The sequence below is a fragment of the Stigmatopora argus genome, chromosome 12, assembly GCF_051989625.1.
Source record: "Stigmatopora argus isolate UIUO_Sarg chromosome 12, RoL_Sarg_1.0, whole genome shotgun sequence".
NCBI classification, from domain to species: Eukaryota; Metazoa; Chordata; class Actinopteri; order Syngnathiformes; family Syngnathidae; genus Stigmatopora; species Stigmatopora argus.
In genome coordinates this window covers 5878380-5904160 of record NC_135398.1, presented here as the reverse complement: position 1 = coordinate 5904160, position 25781 = coordinate 5878380, and the positions used below count along the sequence as shown (strand labels likewise).

At 40.5% G+C, this 25781-nt stretch overlaps 1 protein-coding gene across 4 annotated transcripts in view; it reads left to right on the top strand.

Annotated features, from left to right (window-relative positions):
• pax3a (paired box 3a) overlaps positions 1 to 25781 on the top strand; it is a 32664-nt gene that overhangs the window by 496 nt on the left and 6387 nt on the right. For 3 of the 4 annotated variants that reach the window (XM_077615153.1, XM_077615151.1, XM_077615152.1), the window contains exons 2-8: positions 251 to 338; positions 10005 to 10240; positions 11086 to 11215; positions 11335 to 11478; positions 22219 to 22418; positions 23216 to 23381; positions 23543 to 23766. In XM_077615153.1, coding sequence (XP_077471279.1) covers positions 10103 to 10240; positions 11086 to 11215; positions 11335 to 11478; positions 22219 to 22418; positions 23216 to 23381; positions 23543 to 23766 — 1002 coding nt within the window. In that variant the 5' untranslated portion in view covers positions 251 to 338; positions 10005 to 10102. Of the gene's footprint in view, positions 1 to 250; positions 339 to 9449; positions 9822 to 10004; positions 10241 to 11085; positions 11216 to 11334; positions 11479 to 22218; positions 22419 to 23215; positions 23382 to 23542; positions 23767 to 25781 lie in introns of those variants that run through there. The other variant, XM_077615150.1, reaches the window with a different exon arrangement.

The window sequence follows — 25781 nt, the reverse complement described above, 5'->3', positions numbered from 1 at the left end:
ACTCAGATTCAGGGGAAAATAAAGATAAAATGCTCAGTCTAATGAGTGCCTGGAAAATGTTTGTAAATAATGTATAAGCACTTTTCTTCAACTTGTTAATCCAACTTCAATAGGACAGTATGCATGTGTTTGTGTACCTAATGAGGTGACCAGTACCTTTTTGCTGTTGGTACTGCATTGTGGGAAAAGAGTGTTTGTTATGTAGTGAATGTCCACCCATACATTTTCTATGTTGCTTATCCTGTTCAAGGTTGCAGGCTTTGGAGAGCATTCTGGCAAACATCACGCCAAAGACAAAGTATCAGCAAACTAACAGAATCCCCACGCACATAAGCCAGGCAAGTGAACTATACTTCATTGATGTACATAGCAAACATGTTCCGGATTTCTTTTTTTTATTTGTCATAAGGCACAGTGAAATTGATCAATAGATACAGTCGTGAATATACAGCCGTGCGCTGAGAAATTAGTTTAATTTGTCCTGAGACCCTGTTCATGTTAAAACGCTTAAATCTCGGTTTGCTTGCTCATATTGAAATAATAATAATCTAAAAAATTCAAGTAAAACAATAATTCATTCATTCTTTGAACTGCTGATTTTTACTGCGCAAAGTCCTCAACTTTGTTTTTTTCTGCACTACAATTAATGTTGTTGAGCAATTTAGAAAACAAAAAAACAAAAGTGTTTTATAATGTGTCACATCTGTTATGTCCAACATTTCATCATCAATAGCAATGGCAATGTTGTTTATATGCGAGTTGTCTCTTAAAGTAAAAAGTCGTACACGCAAAGTTTTTGTGTGTGAAAAAAGCAAGGTAAGTGAACAAGTACCATCACACGTTGAAAGTGAAAAGGCCGCACAATCCGTGTTCAATCCTTTGAACACAGACACCTTTCTCACTCCTCCTCGGACTGTCGGCTCGCTCGTCCGGCCATAGTCAAGTGAACACACGCAGAGCGATTGGTGCAGAGCACTTACGATCACATGACGAGTCAAGTCGAACACGGAATAATGACGCTCCTCGGGGCTATGCCTTTGAGATGGTCTTTGACTGGGGCAGATGTTCGGATAGAGACGAGCACTTTCATCCCCCTGTGAAATGTCTGTGTCCAATCTGATAATGACACTAAGATACACACTCTCCGACCACATCTTAAGCGGGACACGCGGGCAGACAGGAAACGAATCCCCGTCAGTGTCTGTTTCTGGGTGACCTCTTCTTCCTGAAGGGCTAATGGCTGTTCCTTAGGGAAACACCTTTGACTGAGCTGACCTGTGTCATGTGACCAGCCTTGCTTCCTCTGGATGACATGAAAGCAGAAGATTGTTCGAAAAGGAGAAGACGCCTCGGTTCCCAATAAGAGGACCTTGTTACATTCCAATCAAAGCCAACCAGGTAAACTCATAAGTTGGCATTTAATAATGAAGCCCCTTGAGTTGGACTTCCAGAGAGAAAAGGAGGAGGGACATTTCGAAAAGCTTTTGTGGGGATTAAGGAACAAAAAGATCCTTCTCTGTCATCAAAGAGGATCGACTCCCGACCCATCCCCTGTTCCGTGGCGACAGCTTTTTTCCTTTTTCGAGAGAGGGGAGTGACGGCTGCAGGGTGAGGGCGACTTTTGGAGGAGTTTGATGGCGGGGATGCAGATTTCAAAGTAATCTTTAACTTTAAGCCCGCCGGTCCCCTATGAAATGAAGCCGGCGGCCCCCAGACACTGTGTTGCCTGTGGCTCTCAGTGGTAGTCTGCCACCCCTCCTTTTCTCTGCAGCTTTAGTCACGGTGGCATTTAGTAAGTGGTATTACTCACTGACTGGATGACCAAATGAAGGGGTGCCTTTGAAAACCTGAAAGACTTGGATTTATTTTTACTCCCGAGACTGGTGTCGCCTCTTAAAACAACACTAAGCCCAGATAACTGCCCACTGTGTTACTTGGATTCCACGGACTCTTAATCCAAAAGGAGACATCTTATGTGACTTGTGAGCTAATAACGCCAACCACGTCACTTTATTGTTTCAAACACATCCGCAAGATATGAGTGAGAATCAATTTGATGGTTGTTGATGAACACGCAGTGATGCCTCATCAAATAATAGCCTGACGTCAGAGTTTTTGAAATGTGATTTTTTTTCTTTGAGGAAAATGTGACATCTTAAAGCTATTCGGTGGCAGGGGACGAAATTCACTTTACAACCAGCAGCAGCTTGACAGGTTTACTGTCCAGGTTCAGTGAAGTTTACTGCCACATTAACATGAATCAAAGGGAAATGTATTGTGTATTTAAATCAACATTTATTTTTCTTAATCTATTCACTACTTGTGCTTGTTTTAAACCCGTTAGCTTCCGTTGACAATGATAAATGTCTCATTCATTTGAAATCTGAGGACAGGCTGTGAATACTCAGATTACAATGGCATTGGCAGCACGATATGTCCAATCCTTTTTGAATGGGAGGGCTCGTATCAAGAGCCTTGCTTGAACTGGTTAAAATTAACATTGCACTTGCACATAGGGCATTTCTTCATTTGCATTTATTTTTCAACAATATCATCACATAACAGCAGTAAGACCACTTTGTATAAATGTTTTACTTTGAATTACGTCGTCAATTCAAAGTAAAAATTTGACTCCCCTCAGCATCGCTCATTATTTCAAAATTTGCAGATGGTTAGGTAGATTCCCTTTGAGTCTCATTTGAGTAGTCAGCCCCTGCAAGCTATATGAAGGGAAAAAAGGTGAACAAAGGAACATGTAAAGCTGATGTTACTGCAGCTGGAGCTTGCGCAGAGGTCGAGCCTTCAAAAGAGTATCATTCATTTTCATTTCCATTCTTTTCCCAATCCTCGTTGAGCTCATCAATCACATCAATGTGGACCGCATCTCACCTGCTGCACAACAAACAAGAGATTAACTGTCAATCTCCTGCTGATTGAAAAGCTTTGCTTCTAATTATAGCTTTAGTGATTTGGATTTTTCCCCCCACCCTTACATATAATCAATGATGATAACCTGATCAGTTAGTGGGCACAGAGCATGTTGTTAATGGAGTTGATATATTCTTGTGTGTTATACGACTTAGAAAACAAATATAAGAGTGTGAGATGATTTCTTACCCCTGGGAGGTCATCTGCACTTCCTTTGTCCTGCTACTTTACAGCACTACTTATTTTGGCCCCCTGCCCCAAAGTTATTTCTCTCATCTTGTGAAGGCGCATGTCCCCTCAGGGTCATTGGCTCGGAACCCCCCGGTGTGTCGGTCCACGGTGGGGAGCTGAGCATTGGTACAATAGCTCTTGTGAGAAAAAGTGGTGGTGCACAGACTTTTATCGGAAAATACAAGGGGAAGATTCACGCAATATAGCATTTTAGCCAAACATTGCAGTGCGTTGTGGTCAAATAGTTGGTGTTTGTTCCAAAATTTAGTTTTGTAAATTAATTTATATGTGAACTGAAGTTTGTCTTAGCCCGAATCTGAAACCATGGTATGTTAAATCCCCAATTTGTCACAAATGGGTGTCGTGTGCTTACAATAGATGGATTTACAAGTGTTGTGTGTAAGAATTCCCGCAGATATTTTTCTTACCTTTTTCAATTCAGCACCACACCAATGGACAGCACCATAAGTGACACCTTTAACACTGGGTGTCTCAAACATTGTTGGCTCCAGAATCCACTAATTGAACATACATAATTACCACATGTAACAAAAAATTGGAATATGTTCTAAAAGAATAACCCCCAATGCGGAAATGCCAGATTTGTGTGATGATGCATCACTAATCAGATCACGACTTTCGACTTGCTCAAAAATGGTTTTACAGGAAAGCATTGCTTTATAATGTCCATAAAGAGTACCTGTTTTCATTGCTATATGCATATGACCAATCGATGCATTCTGATGCTGTCAAAGCCACTGTGTTTATATTGGTACAACGCCTCATACTTAATTGGTTTTATCCACATCTGAAAGGGATGTCATTGTAATTTAATGCATTTTTTTTAACCCAATCTTCTGTACATCCAAAATATGCCACCCCTTAGAAAGAAAAAAAGTGGAATCGTGCCACTATGCAGTGTAAGTGCAACCCAAGACTAGTAGTTTTAAGTGAACACAAGAGACTTGCATTCTTTGGAGAAACTCGATACTTATTTGACAAAAATGACAGATACAACAAGATTTTCCCAATTCTCAATTTATTGCAAGCTATTTCATTTTTTTAAACAATTATTATTTTTCAAAATGAGCAATGGACAAAGTTATAGATAAAAAATTGCTACCACTGTGAAAGACATGAAGTGTGTTGGAAATGAACAATCATTTTTTAAAATAATCAATGTCGTTTCACTAGAGGACAGAAGATACAAATAACATGTTGGCATTTATATAATAGACAAGCTTTGTTAAACTAAACAATTCCATATTTTGAACTGTGTTCATTTGTAAGTAATATTGAGACGATACAATACATTCTTTTGTCATATTTCTGTTTGGTGGAATGCTATGAGATCCCTACATTATGGTTTTAGGCGCAATTAAAAGATGGAAAATTCTGACTGTTGATGTCTTAAAAGAATGCGCGCCCTCGTGTGGTCAGATTTATCGATGCAGCCAGTTGGATTGATTTAAAAAAATAGGCAATTAATTCCATGGAATAATAATAATAATAAGTCATTGAAATTCTCAGCAGAAAATGATTGGACAGCAATTATTAGATATCTATCATCTTGGAAAGGGCGACCAGCAGTTGGAAACTAGGTCTTGTAAAGTACACACTACAGAGCACACGTTACGTCTTAGTACTCCACGACACCGCCATTCTAGTGCCATATCAGTATACTGTTATTATTATGGATAGCAAAACTAAAAACAAGTATTTTACAGTTCATAAAGTGACCATTACATATACATCAGCATTCCTAAAGACACAATTGTCTCTTATATAGTAGAAATTTACACTGACTTGGCATTGGTTGCATCTAGTGCCTGTGGGAGTGTAGAAAAAACAAAACAAAACAATTCACCATGTCACACGCACATGCACGCTCACAGCATGCTCTTTAGGAAGCATGCCACTTAAAGTACAGGTAGATAAGAATCTGCGCTAACTTTTTTTGTATTATTTTCTTTACCATGGGTCCGTAAACCATTAACTGACTGTTCTTAATCGCCATTTGCCAAACCGTTAGTGTTCCCCGCATGACCACAGGGTGTATTGTTAACCAATTCTGCTCTTCTCTCCTTTTTTTGGGCTTTGCTCACCTGGCTTCACCTCACGGCTTTCTTTTCTCATGCTAACGTGGCTCGGTTTGAGACCCAGTGCTCAGCTGTTGTGGGTCATATGTATTTGATCACATCAAACAGATCTGAAAAACAGTCCCTCTTTTCGGTGGGCCCTCGTAACAATAACAGCCAGGGGCAAGTAATCAGAGAGTGGATTTCCTTCTGCTGCAGATGCAGCTCTTATCTTAACGTTATCCTCAGTCTAACAATGTCTACTTTATGAAAGGGAACCCGACCTGATAGGTTGCAAAATTGAACATCATAAATCTTCAAGATTTGAACCACAAATGTAGTCTGTCTAACAGAAAATGAAAATGTTGTTGATGTTAGTTATGTTGAGGTCGGTTTTTTCGAAACAAGATTGTTGCAGTTGACAAAAACAACCAAAAATATGTATTAACAGGGAGATATTTAATAGTTTGGATTGGTGGGTGTAATGCCTTTTTTGATGATGAGAAATGTTATAATTGAGCCAAATATATTTGGGGAAATAATAACCAAAAATCTTAACCTTGTACAGGAGGGGGTCTGTAGACTATTAACTACATGTCCAATCCTGTGGCTCTTTTCATCCTTGTTCTCTGAATATAAATTATTTGGTCGCTAGTAGACGTCCAATCCATTTGAACTGGGAGGTTGGCAGCGAATGAACGATCGGATGTCTCTTGCAGGCAACGAGTTAATCCGCTCTATGTGAATTGATGTAGTAGTCTTAAATTATGTCACTTGAGGGAATTGCTGTCATATTGGATTCATATTGGATGATAAACATTAAAAAAATGCTGCCTTAGTATGTCCCATTTGCCATTATTTTTCTTAGCATCACAAACTAAGGCAAAAAAATAAAAAAGTAAAAAGTCCTATTTTTTTCACAAGCAATAAAAGAAAAAATAATGCTCCACTTTGGTAAAGGGACTACACATTCTATTCCTTAAACCTGTACGTTTCCATTTAATCAGTGTAGTTACACATTTATTTTAAGGAATTCTTTCGTTCTGGCAGAATATCATCTTTGTGTTTCTTTCAGTGCTCTCACGAGTTGTTTTTTTTAATCCTTATTTCCGTGGAAGACAATCTGTTAACACTGGATTAAGAATTTTACATCATTTTACAATAGTACCAGATTTAGATAAAAACAGAAACAACAAGCTCATTTATTTTATTCTTATATAATTACTGTTATGACACATAATATTATTTTAACTTTGCAGTCACAATCTCCCAAAAAAAACCCTACAAAAATTCTTGCTAAATATTGTTTTCCTTTGTCTCCTCCGTATAGATACATTCCAGATTGTGGTATTCCGTAGATTGCTATTAATTTCATTAAGATAGCCATTCTAGTCATTAATCTACAAGAGTAGTGCCTTTGAGCTTTATCACCATAACCTTAGTGCCTTTTAATTTTTTAGTTTTTAAATAAGTGGTTTGTTCCTCTCTCGTGCAAGTCAGACAACTGCATGGGTTATTTCAATTTGAGCACGCTGAGCTGTACAAGAAATTAGGGATTTATTCCAGTCGTCGAAGCGAGCATTTTTCTTATCACCATCCCTGCCAAAATCCGCTGCATCTCTACGACAGCCATAACCTAACTTTATCTTATGGTGGAATAGCAAATGACCACTTATTGTAATATGTGCACTTCGATTGCCTACAGCCCTGTAAGGCCCGGAATGGCTTCTTCTTGTCTTTAGTGAAGGCAACACACTGTTTCTTTTCAGGGACGTTTTGTACTTCATTTTTAATGCGTTTTGTCCGCCGCCACAGTACATTTCTGACTCAGCTAGCCTCGCTAATTGATTTGACACGCCAGATCCAATGTCCTTTTCATGATAGTCAAACTTTACTATGACTTTTATGGACATATAATGTTTCCACATGTTCTCCGTCCACACAGAGCTGCGTTTTTTTGTGTGCCCAAGGCAAAACATAATACAAATATTGAATGTAACCAAAAGGAATGATAAAAAAAAATCTCACATCATTTATTCTGTGTTATCGTTCTGTGTAGTGGTGTTTATTCTACGTGTTACTTGATTACTAACTAATAGTAATAATTGAGGACAGTTATAGTTATAACAATGCGCTGGTTTGTCACACGGGGGTCATGACCAGTTATATCTTGGGGTTGTCGGCCACTCAGCGGCCTATTGTCTTATTCCTGGGGGAAAAGGGGGCAAAAATGTATCGGTCTGTTAAACACGCCTAATTATCATAATTATCACGACTCGACAAGGCTTCAGTAAGTCAAATGATCCCTCATGTGCTCTTATGTGTCCCTAATCGAGCATTTGCACGGCTGTGTTACACTGCCGTGTGTCTTCACCACATGCCCATTGTTGCAGGAACTATTTGATGCAATCTTTCTTTTTTCCCCCACTGAGAGGTGGAAAAAAAATTAGGACATTTTAGTGTGTTCCTTGTATTTGGAGCCCTGTTATCGTGATTTTGAGGGTATTTGATGTAAACCATGTGGCACTTCTTTGTGAGGTGTTTACTGCCATGTTGTAACACGCAGCCTTCTGCTTATTAAATGTGCTGAATTAATAGGAAAAGCAAGTTGCATAAATAATCCAAGAGTTAAGAGAAGAAGTTTTATGTATATAGAGTTCCAGGCATGTGTAAAAAATGTGGAAGGAAATGAGAGAAATTTGACACAGTGAAACAAAAACATGCAAACGTTCCCTTATAGTCTAGTATTGTCCGTAGATTTTTTTTTCCGGAAAAGTGTTTGGCCATTTCAGACTCGATTGCAGAGACTAGATTCATAGGATTTGATTGATGTTTGCCAATTATGTTACATATTTTAACGGCAAGGAGAAATACACAATTTTACAGCAATTTTTTGGGGAAGAAAAAAAAAACCTGACACAAAACATGGTTGTTAAACATGCAATATTTAGGATAAGAAAATTAATATTTGTTCTAATTCATAGCTGTGTAACTGTAAAAATTTAAAAAGAAATCCTTGCCATTTACAGTTGAAGTCAAAATAACCTGCAGAGTTAAATTAAAGTAAGTAGACACTTGAATTAACCTGAAGAGTTAAATTAAAGTAAGTAGACACTTGAATTAACCTGCAGAGTTAAATTAAAGTAAGTAGACACTTGAATTTTTACCCCCAAAAATGTTAAAAAGCATGACTTTTCAATTATGGGATTAGAATAATGAAATGTTTTTTCTCAGCTTGTAACCATGGAAAACATTGTTTCTACTGAGATTTGTATCCTTTGAACAAATGGATGCATTTAGAGTTGTATGAAAAGTGTACACCGCAGTTTATGAGACATATTTTTGCCACATTTGATTTAAAACCTCTGTAAATCATTTCATCTCCAGAGTGAAGCATGCTGGTGGCAGTTTTTATTTAGTTAGACGCAGGGCCTTCATCCAAATAAAGGGAATTGTATAGAGTCATAAATTTAAATGATCAGAAAACCCACAAGCTCCCAAATAGAAAAAAAAGGGTATAGAGAAGCCAGAAAATTTAGTTAATTAATGGCACTTTAAAAGACAACTTTTGTGTGTGTGTGTGTGTGTGTGTATTTGTGTTCATTATTATTACAACAATCTTGCATTTGAATATGTTTAGACTTTCCCACCTTAATTTAGCCAAACATTTTTGAACCCAATTAGTATTCTAATATGCTCAGTTCCGTGAAACGACATTTTCATTTTAAGATCAAGTTCTTACATTAACCACAATACATCCTAATCATTCTTGAATCTTTTCCCCCTGCCTGTATTTAAGTATAATAACATTGTTCCACCTGGTTGTGCATCTCAAGTGATTGTGACTAAAAATAACATTTATAAGAAAATGTCATTTGATGAACACTTTGATGAACTCCATTATTTTGATACCGCACTTCTATTCAAAAGAGAATCACTAATTGCTAATTGTTGATCAATCCTGATTGACCTGAATCAAGACCCCATCCTTAATTTGCCACCTGTGAAAGTCCAGCTTGTGACATCGCAGCCAGATGACCCTCGTGAGGCCAATCCACCCTCCGGAGGAGCTCCTCGGCGTCCAATCAGAGCGCCCCGCAGCCTCTGGACGTCCGGAGCCGGAACCAATCAGCGGGCTCGCCTAAGAGTCACCGCAGATAAAAATGTTTCACTATCCTCCGTCCTCCCAAAACATCCTCCCAGGACGGCTTGCGCTGCTCCGCAAAGTTTGAACAAAAAAACGCACCAGAACCTCGCTGGAATTCAATTGTTATTGCCTCTTTTTAAAGTTGATCACTATTATATTTTTTTAAATCCTATTTTGTGCGAGCAACCTGTTGCGTGAGCAAAGCAGACTTCCTTCACAACAAACGGCGTTGTTCCGACGGATTAAAAAAGAAAGAAAGACGCAGTTTGGGTTGGATTGGGTCGATTTTTTTTTCTTTTTCTTGTTTTTTTAAATTAATTTATTTCGTCTGATAGCATTGCTATTAAAAGACATGACAGCACTTGCAGGAGGGTTAACGAGGATGATGAGACCCGGTCCACACCAGAATTACGCACGGGGAGGCTACTCACTTGAGGGTATGTCCATTTTTTTTAGATTAGTGGTTTAAATTAGCATTTAAAAAATATCTTTCAAGTTGTTATGCACATTTTGAAGTTTTTTACTATGTTGAATTTTCTAAGCGACAACCATACGAAGTTGAAACATTATTTTTTGGGAGTTTTCCAGCCCTCACACGACTTGCTTCTCTCCCCGCATAGTGTCCACCCCTCTGGGCCAGGGTCGGGTGAACCAGCTCGGCGGCGTGTTCATCAACGGCCGGCCTTTACCCAACCACATCCGGCACAAGATCGTGGAAATGGCCCATCACGGGGTTCGGCCTTGCGTCATCTCCCGTCAGCTGAGGGTTTCCCACGGATGCGTGTCCAAGATCTTGTGTCGGTACCAGGAGACTGGATCCATCCGCCCCGGGGCCATCGGAGGGAGCAAACCAAAGGTAAGAAATAGGGCGAACTTTATGACTTTAATTTTAATGTGACAGTGATTTTTGGTGTTAATTGCTGCAGTCTATTTAAAAGGAAAGAAGATATTTTTAACCGAATGAAAAGTAATTTTTGGGGTAAAATGTTGGCATATATGGATTATTAAAATCCTTGACATGTATTTTCTTACCAGTAAAAAATGAATGTGCAACATGAGAGCACAAACACCATTTTAAAATCCTCCTCTAAAACATTATTTTATGTGTAAGATTATAAGAAGGCATTTATGAGCATGAACAAACATTAAAATAAAATGCTCAAATTGATTTCGTGTCAAATTTAAAGCACTTCAAATGTTGTATAAAAATATTTATGGTTTTGATATACTTTCCTTTTGAAATTCTGTTTGCAATTGGGAAATCTTGAGCCATATTTGTGGTAATTGTAGCATAAACAGCTGTTTGTAATATTTCATACATTACTTATTTTATTATGCAATAATATTATAAGTATTCATTTTAATAATAGCAGAAATAAAGGCAAAAATTGTTGTTTTAAAACACTTCATGTAATGAGATTTTTTAACCCCTTCTTTTGTTTGTGTTAATATATTCCACATCGAAATAGTAAGAAATGTCGAGTCCCGATATTGTTTTTAAACATTTTGAAAAGTGCTAAAAAGAAAGTTTAAACCAAGAGATCATGCTTCATTAACTTTTTAAATTATTTAAAATAACACCTTCCATCCTGATTGTTCAACAACAAAGTAGTGTACATTTTTCAAATTATAAAGATAGAATATGTAAAAAGTGATCATGTTTCTTTTCTTTTTTTTTTTTAAATCATTTTTTCCTCAAAGCAAAGTGCTTCTCCAGAATTGGACAAGAAGATTGAAGAGTACAAGAGAGAAAACCCAGGAATGTTCAGCTGGGAAATTAGGGACAAGCTATTAAAAGATGGCATTTGTGACCGAAACAACGTTCCTTCAGGTAAAATAAATTGATAAATGAATGAGTACAATTTATTAAACATTATGTGATTAATATTTTTTTCCTAAAATGTTTGCTCTTTTTCCTTGAATCTTTTTTTCCCCTTAAAAAAATCAAAGTTAGCGCCATCAGTCGCATTATGAGGTCCAAATTCGGGGGTGTGGGTGACGATGACGAGGATGCTGATGAGCTAGTGAAGAGGGAGATGGAAGAAAACGAACCCAGGACTAAACACAGCATCGACGGAATCCTCGGTGATAGATGTAAGTCGATTTTACGTATTACAATCCATATATTCAGTTCAGATTTGTTCACCAGACGTTTCCATCACTGCACAGAAAATCCTCCCTCCAGTTAAATCCAAAAGAAATTGATAATAGTACAACATACAAATGGTGAAAATTGAAGATGTTTGAAATAGTTTTCGGAAAAAGCTCTGCATCTTGATGATGGAGTGGCACCTGTTGATTGAAGACCTGTTGGATCGTCATTTTGCTCAAGGAAATGGCGACACAATGGAGTTAATGAGTGATGACGCATTCTCGTGGTTGCATAGACGCACATTTCTGCTCTGACCCCCCCAACACTGGGAGTTTGCATTAACTGAACTGATCTTTAATCTATAATAATAAAAGTAACGTCAATGCCGAGTTTCATGCGCGCAATTTTGCGCATTCCAGTCGCGCGTTTGCCGCTTTTGTCACGGTCCTGAACGCAAGGAAACGCTTCTCGCCACTAGATTAAAATCCCAACCTTTTCTTCTTTTTCACTTTCATCTCTCACAAGGACTCCCCTCACCCAGCTCCACACCACCCCCTTTCTTTCCCGCCTCAGGCGCCCACTTTCAGGCACTTTATCCGCAACAGGTCCTCTTTAGAAACAAGCTTGACTCTAGCTGTTTAGATAAAAACATATGCACCAAATTGACCCCCATTAAAAGTGCTACAAAAAAGTCAATATTATACGATATAAAATCATTGAAAACATGAGAATTTGGTGTTTCATTAGTGAGAATGTGTAGCATAAACATTTCCTTTCTTTAAATTAAAAGTATAACTAAATTATAACCTCTACTATAGAAAATATTGAAAAAAAAACAATAAAAGTAAACTGTCCATTCTAATAAAAAATGCAAAGAAAATGAACATACACCATAGTAAAAAATATGCTTGTTTTTTCTGTGTCTTTATTAATACATTATGTATGTATTACATGTGTACAGGTAATGCACAATGTTTTTAAATGTGTATATACTGTATGCTTTACATGGAGATAAATTCGAGTATAAAAGAATCAATTGTGCATGTAAAATTATAAGAACTAAACATATTTAGATGTGTCATCAAGTTAATCTTCTGTATCATAAATATCTTTTTGGATGTAAAGATGAACTCCTCATGGCCATATCTACCCGGTGATGTCCTACAAACAGCTCACATGCTTTCCTCCCATTCATATACAGAGCAGCAGTATATCTTTCTTGTGTCTCTCTGTGGAAGTAGTTGTTGTTTTTCCCTTTTATGGCTCCTCATTAGAATGTGAAAAGGCAGCTTTTGGGCCATGGAGGGGGGGGACTCGAGGAGAGTGTCTTCTGGCCAAATATTGATTAAGTAGGTGTTTGCAGAGGCCATTGTTGCGGTGCGCAGAGGCCTGTTGCTCTCTGCCCCTTTCTCCTCCAGTGCCATTGTTGCTTTTCCTTAAGTGCTCACTTCAAAGGTGACTCATTTAGATTTATTTGTCTGGGAAACGGACAGCATAAAGTTTGGGGAGATGCTTCCAAAGTGCTGCTCCAGTATGCCTCGGGCTCTGCGTGGCAATAGCAAGCGGGCTGCAGTGCTGTGGGAATGTTGGAAGTTGTTTTGGGACGTTAAGCGTGCGTAGAATTTCAACAACAGCGCAGTGAGTTGTTTGGCTCTATTTATCACTTGTCACCACAACGCTGGTCAATTCACAGTCAGCCAATTCATGAATGACACTGTGGAAAAACAATTTGTAGGATTTTTGTGAGTGTAGTTTTGTTAGTATAATGTATATGTGTGAAGGCAAATGTATTTGAAAAGACTAAGAAAACAGAATATTTAACATGGACTCTTTCTCACCATTCTAGTTGGCCTGATTTTTAACCTGTTGGTGGCTTTAAATGGATAATTCAAGCATAAACTGTATGAATGTGTTATTGTTTTTGAACAAACAAACAAAAAATTAGTTAGAACAGAACAGAAAATAATAATCTGCCACATTAAGAACATCTAACATGATTGAAATATGACATGAAAATGGTAATGGCACTTATTCTAATTAACATTGTCACTGCGTTATATGTTATTATGTAAAATATATAATTGAGCTTAGATATCAAACATATGGCCCGCGGGCCGGAAACGGGCTGCTGAGGGGTCTGATATGGCCCACGAAAGGCACTTAGTAGCTCATTCTTTCTTTACATATAGAATCAATTTTTTTCGACATAAAACCAGAATTTTGTGAGTTGTGTGATTGACTGCGTGCACTATTCCAATGTGCTCAATTTCCCAACTGCAATCATAATCGTTCTTTCGCCCTCTGCCGTCAAAAAGGCCTTTAAGAAACTCAACGAGTTAACAAGGAAATTTAACATGCCCTAAAAACAACGGAAAGTAACCTGGAAATGCCCCCAAATCAGCCAAAAGTGACCACCATTTTTTATTCTTTCCAATGGGAAAAGATGATTTGAGTTGGTCACCCAACAAATCTAATTTACCCCAAAGCGCAACTGTATTACTCGCCAATGTGTTGTTTAAGAATTCAAATTTTGGCAGTATGTCATTCTCTTCTCTGCGGTGTGTCAAATTTAGAAGACATCATTTACAACACGTGTCAAAGTGGCGGCCCGGGGGCCAAATCTGGCCCGCCGCATCATTTTGTGTGGCCTGGAAAAGTAAATCATGAGTGCTGACTTTCTGTTTTAGGATCAAATTAAAATGAAGAGTATAGATCTATATTAAATTTCCTGATTTTCCCCCTTTTTAAATCAATAATTGTAAATTTTTAATCATTTTTTTCTGTGTTTTTAGTTCAAAAATCATTTTGTAAAATCTAAAAATATATTTAAAAAAGCTAAAATAAACATTGTTTTAGATCTATAAAAAACTGTATATTCAGGGCTTTTAATCCAGTTCTTTTAATCCATTTATAAAAAATAATATCTAAATATTATATCTAAAATGGTCCGGCCCACGTGAAATCAAGTTGACGTTAAAGCGGCCCGCGAACCAACCCGAGTCTGACACCCCTGATTTACAGTGACTTTAATATAAAGCATGCTCCCTTTTGTTTACCGGTGTGTGCATTTTAGCCTCAGTGGGCTAACTGGAGCCGGCCTCAAAAGGAGTCGCCACTCTTGCAAATATCCATTTATGGGTGCGGGGGTGAGCAGGCAAGAAAAAGAAGAACTGCCAAATGCAAACAGTCAAAGGATAACTTTTTCCTTTTAAAGGGTACCCCGCGGTGCCACGCTGAATGAGGGCCCGCTTCTTTTAAACGTGCCATGGTGAACGCAGTCAACATGTAATAATTGCTCTCATTGAAGCGCATTCCAGCAATCTGCCGCCACTCTGCGGCCTCAATTGTGCGGCGGGGCAGGCGAGCGGCCCCGAGGGCCAGAAGGAATCAAGCCGGGACAAAACATGAAAGATGGCGGCGCTTTTGTCGCTAAAAGAGCCGAGCGGGAATTTGTTTGTGTAAATAAGCCGACTCCCCGCTAGTTCGGCGTGAGGTAAACTTGGAGCGAGCGAAGCGAAACCCTAATCCTATTCCAAAGCTTCCCAATATCCGAGAATATAAACACCAGCGTTTTCCCTCTCTAGAATTTGGATGTGCTTATTACAGGTTTTTGGTGGCGTTTCCAAGGTGACCATGTTTTAATATGGGATGTTTTGTGAGACAGTAGGCCTCAATGTAACCGGTGGAATGTCTGCTCTCAGGCGGGGATAATGGAGAAATTTATATGTGGGCCTCACTCACTTTGTTTATATGGTTTGTAATTGCTGATACTGGGACTTTTTATTTATTTATTTATTTTTTTACTGCAGCTGAATCCGTTAATTAGGAGATATTCTATTTAATAGAGATTGTGTTTGATAAATTCAGTTTGAGAAGTTCTGTCTGCCTGTTATGCAAATTTTGAAAGGCCTAAATTTCTCATTCATTGGCCAAATTTTTGATGATCAAGTTTCTTCTGGATTTTAAAGGAATTTACTAGAAAATGGCAAAAATACTGGAAATTGTGTAAATGTGGATATTAAGAAAATCCCAAATTTTCACCTACACCAATGTAATGAAAAAACAACCAATATTGTCGGATTTGTGAATTTGACTAAACTTTCCGAGATGAGTGAGATCAGTATAATAAAAAAAAGTTTCATTCCATTTATATGTACGTATTTAACTTTCATGCTAACTATATTACATTTGATTTCTTTTAAATGGTGCTTTATGCAAATGTGCATGCAACAAATTTAGCAAATTAATTATTTGACTACCCTAATTTTGTTACAATATCCAAGCATAGTTTTAATGTTCAACTTCAAACAATGCATAAAATATACCTTTCGAGCAATTAAAATGTTTAAGGAATTTTTCAAATGAACACTTATTGCATTACCACTAATAACAAGTTTGATGTAAAACACATAAGTAATTTTTTGGTTGCTCCTACATTGGAAAGAGTTTGACAATCACACTGAGGTTATATCCGATATTAGCTTAATCTTTTGGAATGATCTAGCACTCTTTGTTAGTAATATGTAATTCATATTCCCACAGAAAAGAATTGATTACAGTTATTAAAAAGGCAATGACTGTAACCATTTCACAGCACAGTCCATCTGCAGATTGATGGAATGACTTTCCACTGTCCTTCTTCTCCCATCTAAACACACTTAACACTTTCATTGGAGTGATTCTCAAGACTCTCCATTGGGGGACGAAAAAAAACAGAGCGAGAGAAAGCAAATCCACTCGAGCTGATCTGCAACTGAATGCGACTCTATGCTTCATTAAAGCCTCTTTCTCTGTTGGCACCAGCATTGTGATCCTCCCAATATTAATTCAAAGGACAATTAATGAATTCAGGCCAACTTTGAAGTAATGGGCCGGGGTCCTGCCCTGTGCCGGCCCCCTAAGCACTGATGTACTCTCCTCGGCATTCTCTCCACTAACCCCAGAGACACCGTGAAGTGGCTGAAAGAGAAGCCATGAGCAATGGAAGGTCAAGGAGAGGAGCCCCAGTAGAATGGGAGCTCTCTATTTCCTTGGAAGTATTAGCCAAGCAAAACTTTGTGATGGGGAGGATAAAGGAGTGGGAAGAGAAAAAAGGGGGTCGGGGGCGAGGAGACTCTGCAAAGAGGAGCACAATGGGATAGTTAATTGACTAAAGCCAGACAGCGTTGTCAATCACTTAACTTTGTTTAGCCTCCACTCTTTTTTTCCACTCCCTTTTTGCCCTTTTTATCGTTGCGCACATTGCACTTTATTGACATGCCAGCGGGCCCGGGCCTGTGTTTTGAGTTATGTTGTTTTGATTCAGTCAGTCTCACAGTCATTTTTTTTTTCTTCAACATGGCGTGACAAGCATGGATGCCGCTTTTGGACAATGACCAAGTTTGGATATTTTGTTTCGTAGTCCCACATGATGGATGTAAACTAAGGAGAGTTAGTATGAGTGAAGTGTAGAGTTTGAGGTCTAATTTCAGAGGTCGCACAAAAATATGGCTTGCCGTCGATGGTCAAAACTGGAAATCTAGCCGTTATTTTAGAGGCAATATAGCTATATTATCTCCTAGTTTTTACTATAAAGAAAATATAACTGAATTATTGTAATATTTGTGTATTTTCTTTCGATTTGTTTATGATTTCAGGGTTACATATTGTTTTGCTAAAAATGGGGGCTATCCGTTGTTATATGAAACTGAATCAAAATGTACTCTGATTGGTTTTATCAGGTAAAATACACAAATCTGGGCACACTTTCATTATCCTAACGAATAATTTGTGTAGGGGTGGCATCACCTGTCAGTGAAATATTCATCTCTCATTATATTTACGAAAAAGTGTATTTGTTCAATACTACATGGTCTTTTGCTGTTTGCTTGCAGCTAACTCATGAACTGGAATATACTTAAAATATAAAGACGAAAAATTTAATCTTACATTTTTGGAGTTAAGGAGGCGGCCTCAAACGCTCTTTATCACATTTACACGTTTTATACGTTTGAATCTTGGTGGAGGACTAAAGTAAAATTCCATTGACAAAACTGGCGATAAAACGGACAGTGAGGGAAAAGTGCAGGAATGTGAAGTCGGCTTCTTTTTCTGTGAAGTGAACTTGCAAGGTCAGCCGTGAGGCCATCTTTGCATCAAAAGTGCGCAAGAGCTGTGAAAAGGTCAGGGGCTAACTGAGGGTCACTTGACTGTTAAAACTATCAGGCCCCGTGGAGGAGGTTAGAATAATGTTTAGGGAAAGGAAGACGATTGGCCGCTCTTCTCGTACCCATCGTCAGAGGGAGGCCATTTACACGAGGCATTTTCCTTGTGACGTAAATCAGTTCAAATGAGTGAATGTTTTTCTTCTTGACTTGCCGAATCCTTCATAAGGCACTCTTTTAACTCATTGACTGCCATTGACGGCTCGAGGCATCCAATCGATATTGATTGAGAGGATTGGTAGCGACCAATGGCACTGTTGATGGCACTGAAACCTGAGCATTTAAATCCAGTCCTGCTTATTTAAATGGATTTGACGTCCATTGTTGTCAATGGCAGGCAATGAGTTAAATTCGTACTATGAAAAATAATTCAACTTTAGAGTGTATTTTAAGTGTATTTTAGTTTTTCTTTATTTTCTTATCTGATTGATTTTTGATTTTATTGATTATGTTATTTTATGCAATGTTAAAACATAATTCCAAATAATAATAATAATAAATACTAGTATGGCCTAAATATTTAAAAAAAAAAAGGTTTATTTATATACTTACCAAAAACAGTCGCTTCACCACAAAATGGTTGCAAAAATAAAAGTGAGTTTTTATGTTTAAAACTCATAATTGGGTAAAACTATGCACAAATAAACGTGTATGGTCTCACAATAACGCAGGTTTTTGCCATTTGGGTTAGATTGCATGGCCAAAGCACGGGTTAACTGTATTTAGTTTGCATGTGCGTATGGTAAGTGAAATACTTAAAACAAATACGGTTACTAGTTGGCTATGTAAACACCCCCTCGTAGTGTCATTGTGTCAATGCTTCGGAGTCTTTGTTGTGTTTATTTCTTGCCGCCTGTCCCACGCAAAACACAAGCAGGCTAGTTAGTGCCCATCTGAAAGGAACATGCGGCCTGTTGCTGCATCCCGCGTGGGCTCCCTCATGCTTGCTTTGTCCCTGCCCCGAGGGTGGAAGTACCACCGTGAAAGTGTCACCTAACTGCACCACAAGTGGAACTAAATAATAAGCGCCCAACACTGGCCGCGCATACTGCGCAGGGCGGGCCACAATAATATCAGGGATATTAGTCAGAGATACATCTTTCAATGTCGCGTCACCCGCTAGCTCATTGTAAAGCGCCGGGCGCCTTTGGGCGTATTCACTCCATCTTTTTACGTCCATCATCTCCATCGTTCCCCCCCGCCTCTCGCTTTCCCATGCAGGCAGCTGCAGGTTCCTGCATGGGGTCTCTTTAGCAAGTCAAGTGAGCAGCCCACTCACTCCCATTTTTGCCCCTCCCTTAACTGTTAACCCCAGCTGAGCCTATAAGCTGTCAGTTAACTATTCTTTTCCTCTCATGCATCTGCTCGCTCCGGCTCTATGTGGGCCTGCCAATATTTTATTCAGGGTGCCCACTCGCACTATGAGCTGGGCTCTGAAAAGGCCCAGATCTACTTCCCTGGGCAAATAACTAGTTCATTCGTCTCTTCTGCCCTTTGTTTTGTATTGCCAACACATGTCACAGGCTCAATTACCTTCTCTATTAACAGCCCTCGGAGGAAGGGCAAGCCGGCCCCTACTAGGACAAGGCTGTAAAGTGGCCCATATGCTACACTTCTCTTTTCCTTTTTATCACTATCGCTTTTCATTTCACTCTCTCTCTCTCTGTCCTGCTTACAGAATTATGAGCATCAAATGTAAATGAATTGGAGCGCAACTCATTGATAAAAAATATTGCAGGATAATTTAATAGGTGTTGTTGTTGGTTCTGATAGTTTAATGCAGTTATTGCTCCATTTATGGAGATACTATTAAAAAAATAAAAACGGAGATGCATCGTAGACGAGCCATCTGGTTGAATCTGAATTGTCTCAATATTCGCAAAGTGCTTGTCTTGTTTTTTTTGTATTAAAAAAAGGGTATAAATGCGATCATTCTGGTGATGATCAGAAAATAAGTCTACTGCTTTGTTTTCCATTCAAGATTTTTTTTCTCATTTGTTTTGTGTATCACTGCTCCAGGTGTAAATAAAGGAACTGGATGTTCCTCAAATTATCCTAATGAACTCCTAGAAGATAATCCTCATGCCTTGATTAGAATCATTACTCACGTGGTGGCTCAGTTTCTCAAGCATGTCTCCAGCTTGCAGAACCTGCAGTAGTGCTAACCTGTTGAATTCACCCCCCAATATACGGCGTGAAACATGACCCCAAGTCCCCACTATCAGTCCGGTTCTTTGCATGCTTGTTATGTGCCGATTAAGCCACATCTTATAAATGTCTGTTTTACGGATAATTCTGCAGTAGCCCCAATTTCCGCCCCCGCAGTAATAATCTATCTTTCTATTAAGATTCTTGTCAGAGCCACGGCCAAACTGTGAGCGGCCATGAAGTATTTTCAGCTCCCCAGAGCTTTAGCTCCAGCGTAAAATTTGATTTGGGTGTTTAAGTAAGGAGGACGAGGCCTCCCTTTGTGTGTTTAGTATCCTCTTCTGCTGCTTGTTATGGGGAATGTGTGGGAACAAATTCGCGAGCGTGCGCCTCGCGATTGGCGCAATCCGCGGAGGCCTTGTTGGGAAGGTGGCGACGCAGCGGGGACAGCTTGGCGCCCGCGCCCGGGCGACTTCAGGTGCCACCGGCCTCCTCTCCGTGTCGACCCCCACCCTTTGCTTCACCATCCCCCCCATAAAAAGCTAATGCCCCTCAGGCAGTCGAAGGAGGGGGATGAAGGGGTGCTCCCCTGCTGTGCCCCTCTGCATCCCCCAGTGGCCCTTCTTGGACCCTTTGTGGCCCAACCCTCCCTTCCACCCTTCATTCCCGAACTGCAACTCCCCCCTTCTCCCACTCACTCCCCTGCTGGGCAGGTGACAGGCCCCTGAATGCGGGCCCGGGCGTCCCTGATGGCTCCTACAGATGGAGCGTGGTAATCGGTCCAATAGAGTCCTGCCACAGGCTTTTCCCTGCGAAGATACAAAGGCTTGGCCACATCACTTCCACAAATAAAAGAAGGACTGAGTGAGAGAGGAAGAGTGCGAAAGAGAGCCCAAAAGCGGAGGATGACAAAAGCAACACTGTCATCCGCCATTAGGGGAGAGTCTGTGACGGAGTATTTTCTCTAGTTTCTAATAATAAAAACAAGAGGGAGGGGAAGAGAAATGAAGGGGGGCAAATGAGACAAGATCCACCCCCATCCCGTAGTTGACATGACTTACTGTGCCAATTGGAAGCTTTATGAACCCCACCACTCTTTCAGTAATTCGTTCTGCACCTTCCCTACTTTTTTTTGTTTGGTTCTAATTAAGGAATGTTGCAAATCCCTACTAAAGCACTGCTAATGTTTGCAGAGTATCAAGTGATGTTTTCCTGCAGGCCACATCAACAAACCGCAACCTCTCTCCGTCCACGAGTATTCAAGCATTCAGCCATTCGTATCATGCCAGCATGACACTCAAATGATTTTTCTTCTATGTACAAAAGTAATAAAGACCTCCTCTCAGCATCAGAATCTTCTGCACTGGCAGTTGGGATCACCGCAGACTTCCCAAGGCCCAAATCCATGTGTAATGCCTGGTCAGACGCACACTAGCAACCGCCGCAAACATTTCCTGCTTGGCTCCAGAGGCAAGGGGAGATCCCTACGAGCAACCCCCCCCCCCCCCCCCCCCCTTCCATAGTCTGTCTGACTTGGCACTTTTTAATTAAAGCTTTAAATCTGGAGGGCAGAAGGAAAGCGAGGAGTGAGTCCGGGTGGGGGACAGACAGGCTTCTGTCCCGGCGCTTTTGGTAACCTCTCACTTCTTGTTCTGCAATGTCGAAAAGGTGCAGTGAACCCTCTTCATGAGCTTGAAGAGGTCCCTCTGGAGTGGATTTAGGAGTAGATTCTTTCTCTCTCCAGTCCATCTGTGTTGGACGCATTGTGCCAGACTGTGTTCTTTGAGGGAAAGCCTCCATAGGCTGAGACGTAGCAGATGCATGTTTGCGACTGAGAAATAGAAAGGGGACTGCATACGTGTAATTGGGGACAATAGCGGGCTGTCACGCTAGTTTGCGGAGCCTAATCATTATTTAATAGACGGGTAACCTCCCCCTCGACCACAGCAATAGTGCCTGTCCTCTACTTTAAGGCCTTCATTGATTCAAGTCTTCTGCTGAATTAGTCTCCAAAAGCCGTCCCTCCGTCGCCCACTCGCTCTCCCCAGCCCTCAACTGAACAAACAGATTAAAAAGCACCTGCAAAGGGCCGAGCACCCTTAACGCCGGGATCCTGTCGGCATTGCGCACAGCGTGGCTAAGACTGGTAGAGACACAGTGTCCCAGGGAATGGAAGCCCCGGAGAGATCTAGTCCTCTTTAATCCGTGTTCAAGCAGTCTCCGGCTTTTGATCCCTTCAGGAACCTGCGAAGAGTTTAAAAGAAGCAGGGGAAGACAATTTAAAGTGACTCTGTTCATTCAGCCAAACCTTTTGTTTCCAATCTGGCTTTTATATCACGGATTTGCGCACCTCCGCAGGACTCCTCGAGTAACACTTTATTTGTTTTCCAGCCAGTCACTCTGACGAAGGCTCCGACGTAGACTCTGAACCGGGCCTGCCCCTCAAGAGGAAGCAGCGGCGTAGTCGGACAACTTTCACAGCGGAGCAGCTGGAGGAGCTGGAGCGGGCCTTTGAGCGCACGCACTATCCCGACATCTACACGCGGGAGGAACTAGCTCAGCGAGCCAAACTCACCGAAGCCCGTGTTCAGGTTCGAACTCTCCAATTATCCCCCTCGAAAATCTTGACTTTTTGACAGTGAGCCTGCTCTGTCGTGGATCACACGGGTGTTAAAAGGCCTTGGGATGTAAGCACACATTCCATATAGCGTCTCAACACGTGTTAAATCCTCAAACTGACGACCCGGGGCTCACTCGCCCTCCCCGTTGAGGACATGTAGACAGACATACACTGCACACACTGTATGTGAGGACAGTTTCCTGTTTTTTGTCAGCGCCGACATAAAGATCCCTAAAATACATCACAGCTACTTCAGATGGTGTGCTGATATAGGCTTTAACAGCTGGAACAACCCTCTGGCTTTATTTGAACTCTGTGACTGGCCGCACTACACAAAGATGTCTGTGGTTTCACTGCACGCTTCACATGTTAAGATCTCTATCAGTTCAGCTCCCTGTAATGACGCAGAAATACTTTTTTCATTTTTTTTTTCCATGAAGTGCTGCAAAAGTCAACTTTTCTTTAGTGAGGTCATCAGATAAATCAATGTTTCCTCTGTTGAGGCAAGTCACACTGCAAATTTCATGGTAAGCCACCAAACAAAATGCTTAAAGACTGAAATCACGAATTCATCTCGGCCTGTTTTGGCTAACACAAAAATCTTAGTCATCAGAATACAGTTGCCTACTTTGACTCCAGCAATATATTGGACAGAAGATTTAATTGTTCTGCCTGTCTCGCAAAGTTATACTTTTCTAATCAAACAATTTTATTCAGAAAAATAATAAGTTGACCAATATAACCGAAGAATGTTTTTGCTAATCTCAGGTGTGGTTCAGCAACAGACGAGCTCGATGGAGGAAGCAAGCAGGAGCCAATCAGCTGATGGCTTTCAACCACCTCATCCCAGGCGCTTTCCCTCCATCCGCCATGTCGGGCCTGCAGCCTTATCAACTACCCGATAGCCCATACCCCCCAACTTCTATTGCTCAAGGTAGGCTTTTATAGAGACCTTCAGTTTTGGGAAGGCCAAAACATCCTGTTCGGTGCAAACTACATTCAAATGCATTCCTTTATAAATGTACGGAAATCCCCTGCATTCAGTTTTTCGTAATCTTCTCTCTGGTTCTCTCCTTTTCCATTTATTGTGCACAGTCTCCGAGCAGCCCAGCACAGTCCATCGACCGCAGCCTCTGCCGCCCACCTCGGTGCACCAGAGCGGGCTCAACTCGTCGTCAGCCGCTCAGGACGGAGGTTCGGCATATTGCCTATCTTCCGGACGTCACAGCTTCTCGGGATACTCGGACAGCTTCGTGGCCCAGGCCGGGCACGCCAACAGCGTCAACCCCGCCGCCATCGGAAACAGCCTCTCACCCCAGGTCGGTTCGCTCGCCGTCTGACGTGTTTGCTCCTTGACATTGACCATGTCCTGGTTGTAGGAAAAAGGTGGCATTTCATTTGTGTTAGATAGGTTGAGGAATTTTCAATGTGCCAAATGTCAGTCTTTAAAGGAAGGTGGCAGAGTTGAAGGTGGACGAGTATGGATGTGGTGTGATGACACAAATCAAAAGTGAAAAGACAATTATGGCCGATTACACAGTCATCAGGCTCCATCAGTGGCTCCCCACCGGGCCAGAAGATGGTCTAACAGGCGTAAAACGAGCTTTTAGCCACCACAAAGGGTGGTCGGCCCTCGGATGCAATGCATGCTGGGTACTAATTCCCATGAGAGAGGCTCTCAGCATCCTGTCAGATGCAGATAAACACATGAAGCGCCTCTGGCAGGTTTGTAACTGACCTTGAGCATAGGAGTTTGTATGTATTTAAACATAAATGAGCATCTTTAATAGGGCCTGCACTGCCAGGAAATGATAGGTAGCTAACAATGAAATTGACCGCTTTGAAATAGTTGTGCCTGTAAAATTCGATTCTCAATTCAGTTTTGATAGAAAGATGATGATTAGGGATGATAAACCATTGTGGCAGAAATGGTTGCTTTGCAGAAGTTTAGTGAAGTGCACTTTAAAACTTGTAGACGGTCCTGAAAGAGGGTTAGAAAGGTACTGGCACGGCAATAAAAAAAGGCCAAAGGTTGCGCAGCTCACTGGCTGGTTTCAGCGTTAACCTTTAGCTGGCAGCTCCGTACACACAAGGTCTTGCATGGATACGGTGTGTCAGGAATGTCAGTCTGGAATTGCAATCACACATTTGACCAATGTCCTAATTGAAGGGAATGAAGTAATCTGTCCCCTTGTAACGTGGTGTGTAATTTATGCAAATTATTCACTTTGTTGGCTAATTTCTTATAATTTGTGTATTCAGTGCAGTTTGGTCAATGCCTATTGCGCAATGCGTATTCCGCAGCTCGCTCCATTGCAGATTAAGAAATCATTAATTTTGTGATTTAGGCTGAATAACAGCAGGAGTGATTTCATACAATGACCTTGAGAGTCATAGAAGACGAAGAACTTTGCTGCATCATTTTTAAATCCATTTTTGTCATATTTATTAAAAAAATTGCAGTCATCGCATGAGGTATATGATAGTTTTCTGTCCCCAATATGAAGTATGCCCACTTGAGTAGGTGACAAATAACAGACACTGCATATGTCAATGCTTTTTTTCTAATTGGGTGTTTTTTCTTGGGCTCTTTGTCCAACAAATTAGAGGAACAAGATGGGGGGCAATCACGGATGATGTTCTCAACGATTATATTCATCATATATACTGCTGTCGGTAGGCATCACGGTTTTATGCTGTATTCACATTTTTAAAATGGCTAAACCTTATCACTTCAGTTTTTCTGGTTTCCGCTTTTTGAATAAAGTTTGGGGAGTTTTTGCGTGTGCCTCAGCTCGATAGCATGACAAAATGCAAAATGTGCTTATGAATAGGCCCTTCTCAAAATGGGATTATTTTACATTAAATGATCTCGCCTACTGTTAGATCATGTTCAGTGCAATTTTGTAAGTGAGCCATACACGCCATCGCTCTTAAATCCATCAGGAGATTCAGATGCTCAGTTAACACCAGATATGGTCATATTGATACTTAGCGTCTGACATGGATAAGGTTGACTTTACAGCTGGAAGATTGTTGTCGGAAAAGTAAGAGGCCCGTGATCAGGGCAGTGGCGGCTTCCCTTTCGGGTGCGAGGTCTTTGGCATCCCTCTGCTGATCTGGTGCATACCGAAGCAATCCGTTCTCACCAAGGAAGCGGGTGTCTGGGATTTGCGCCCCCCTGAGACCTAATCCCCGGAACAACCGCAAAACAGACACGCCGTTGCCAACTGCCGTGGATGTTTAGTATTTCTGAACTCTGCCGAAAGTCCACCACCATGACTGCTTCAGATTGAAAAAATCAAGCAAATTATTTTACCACCTCCTATATAAT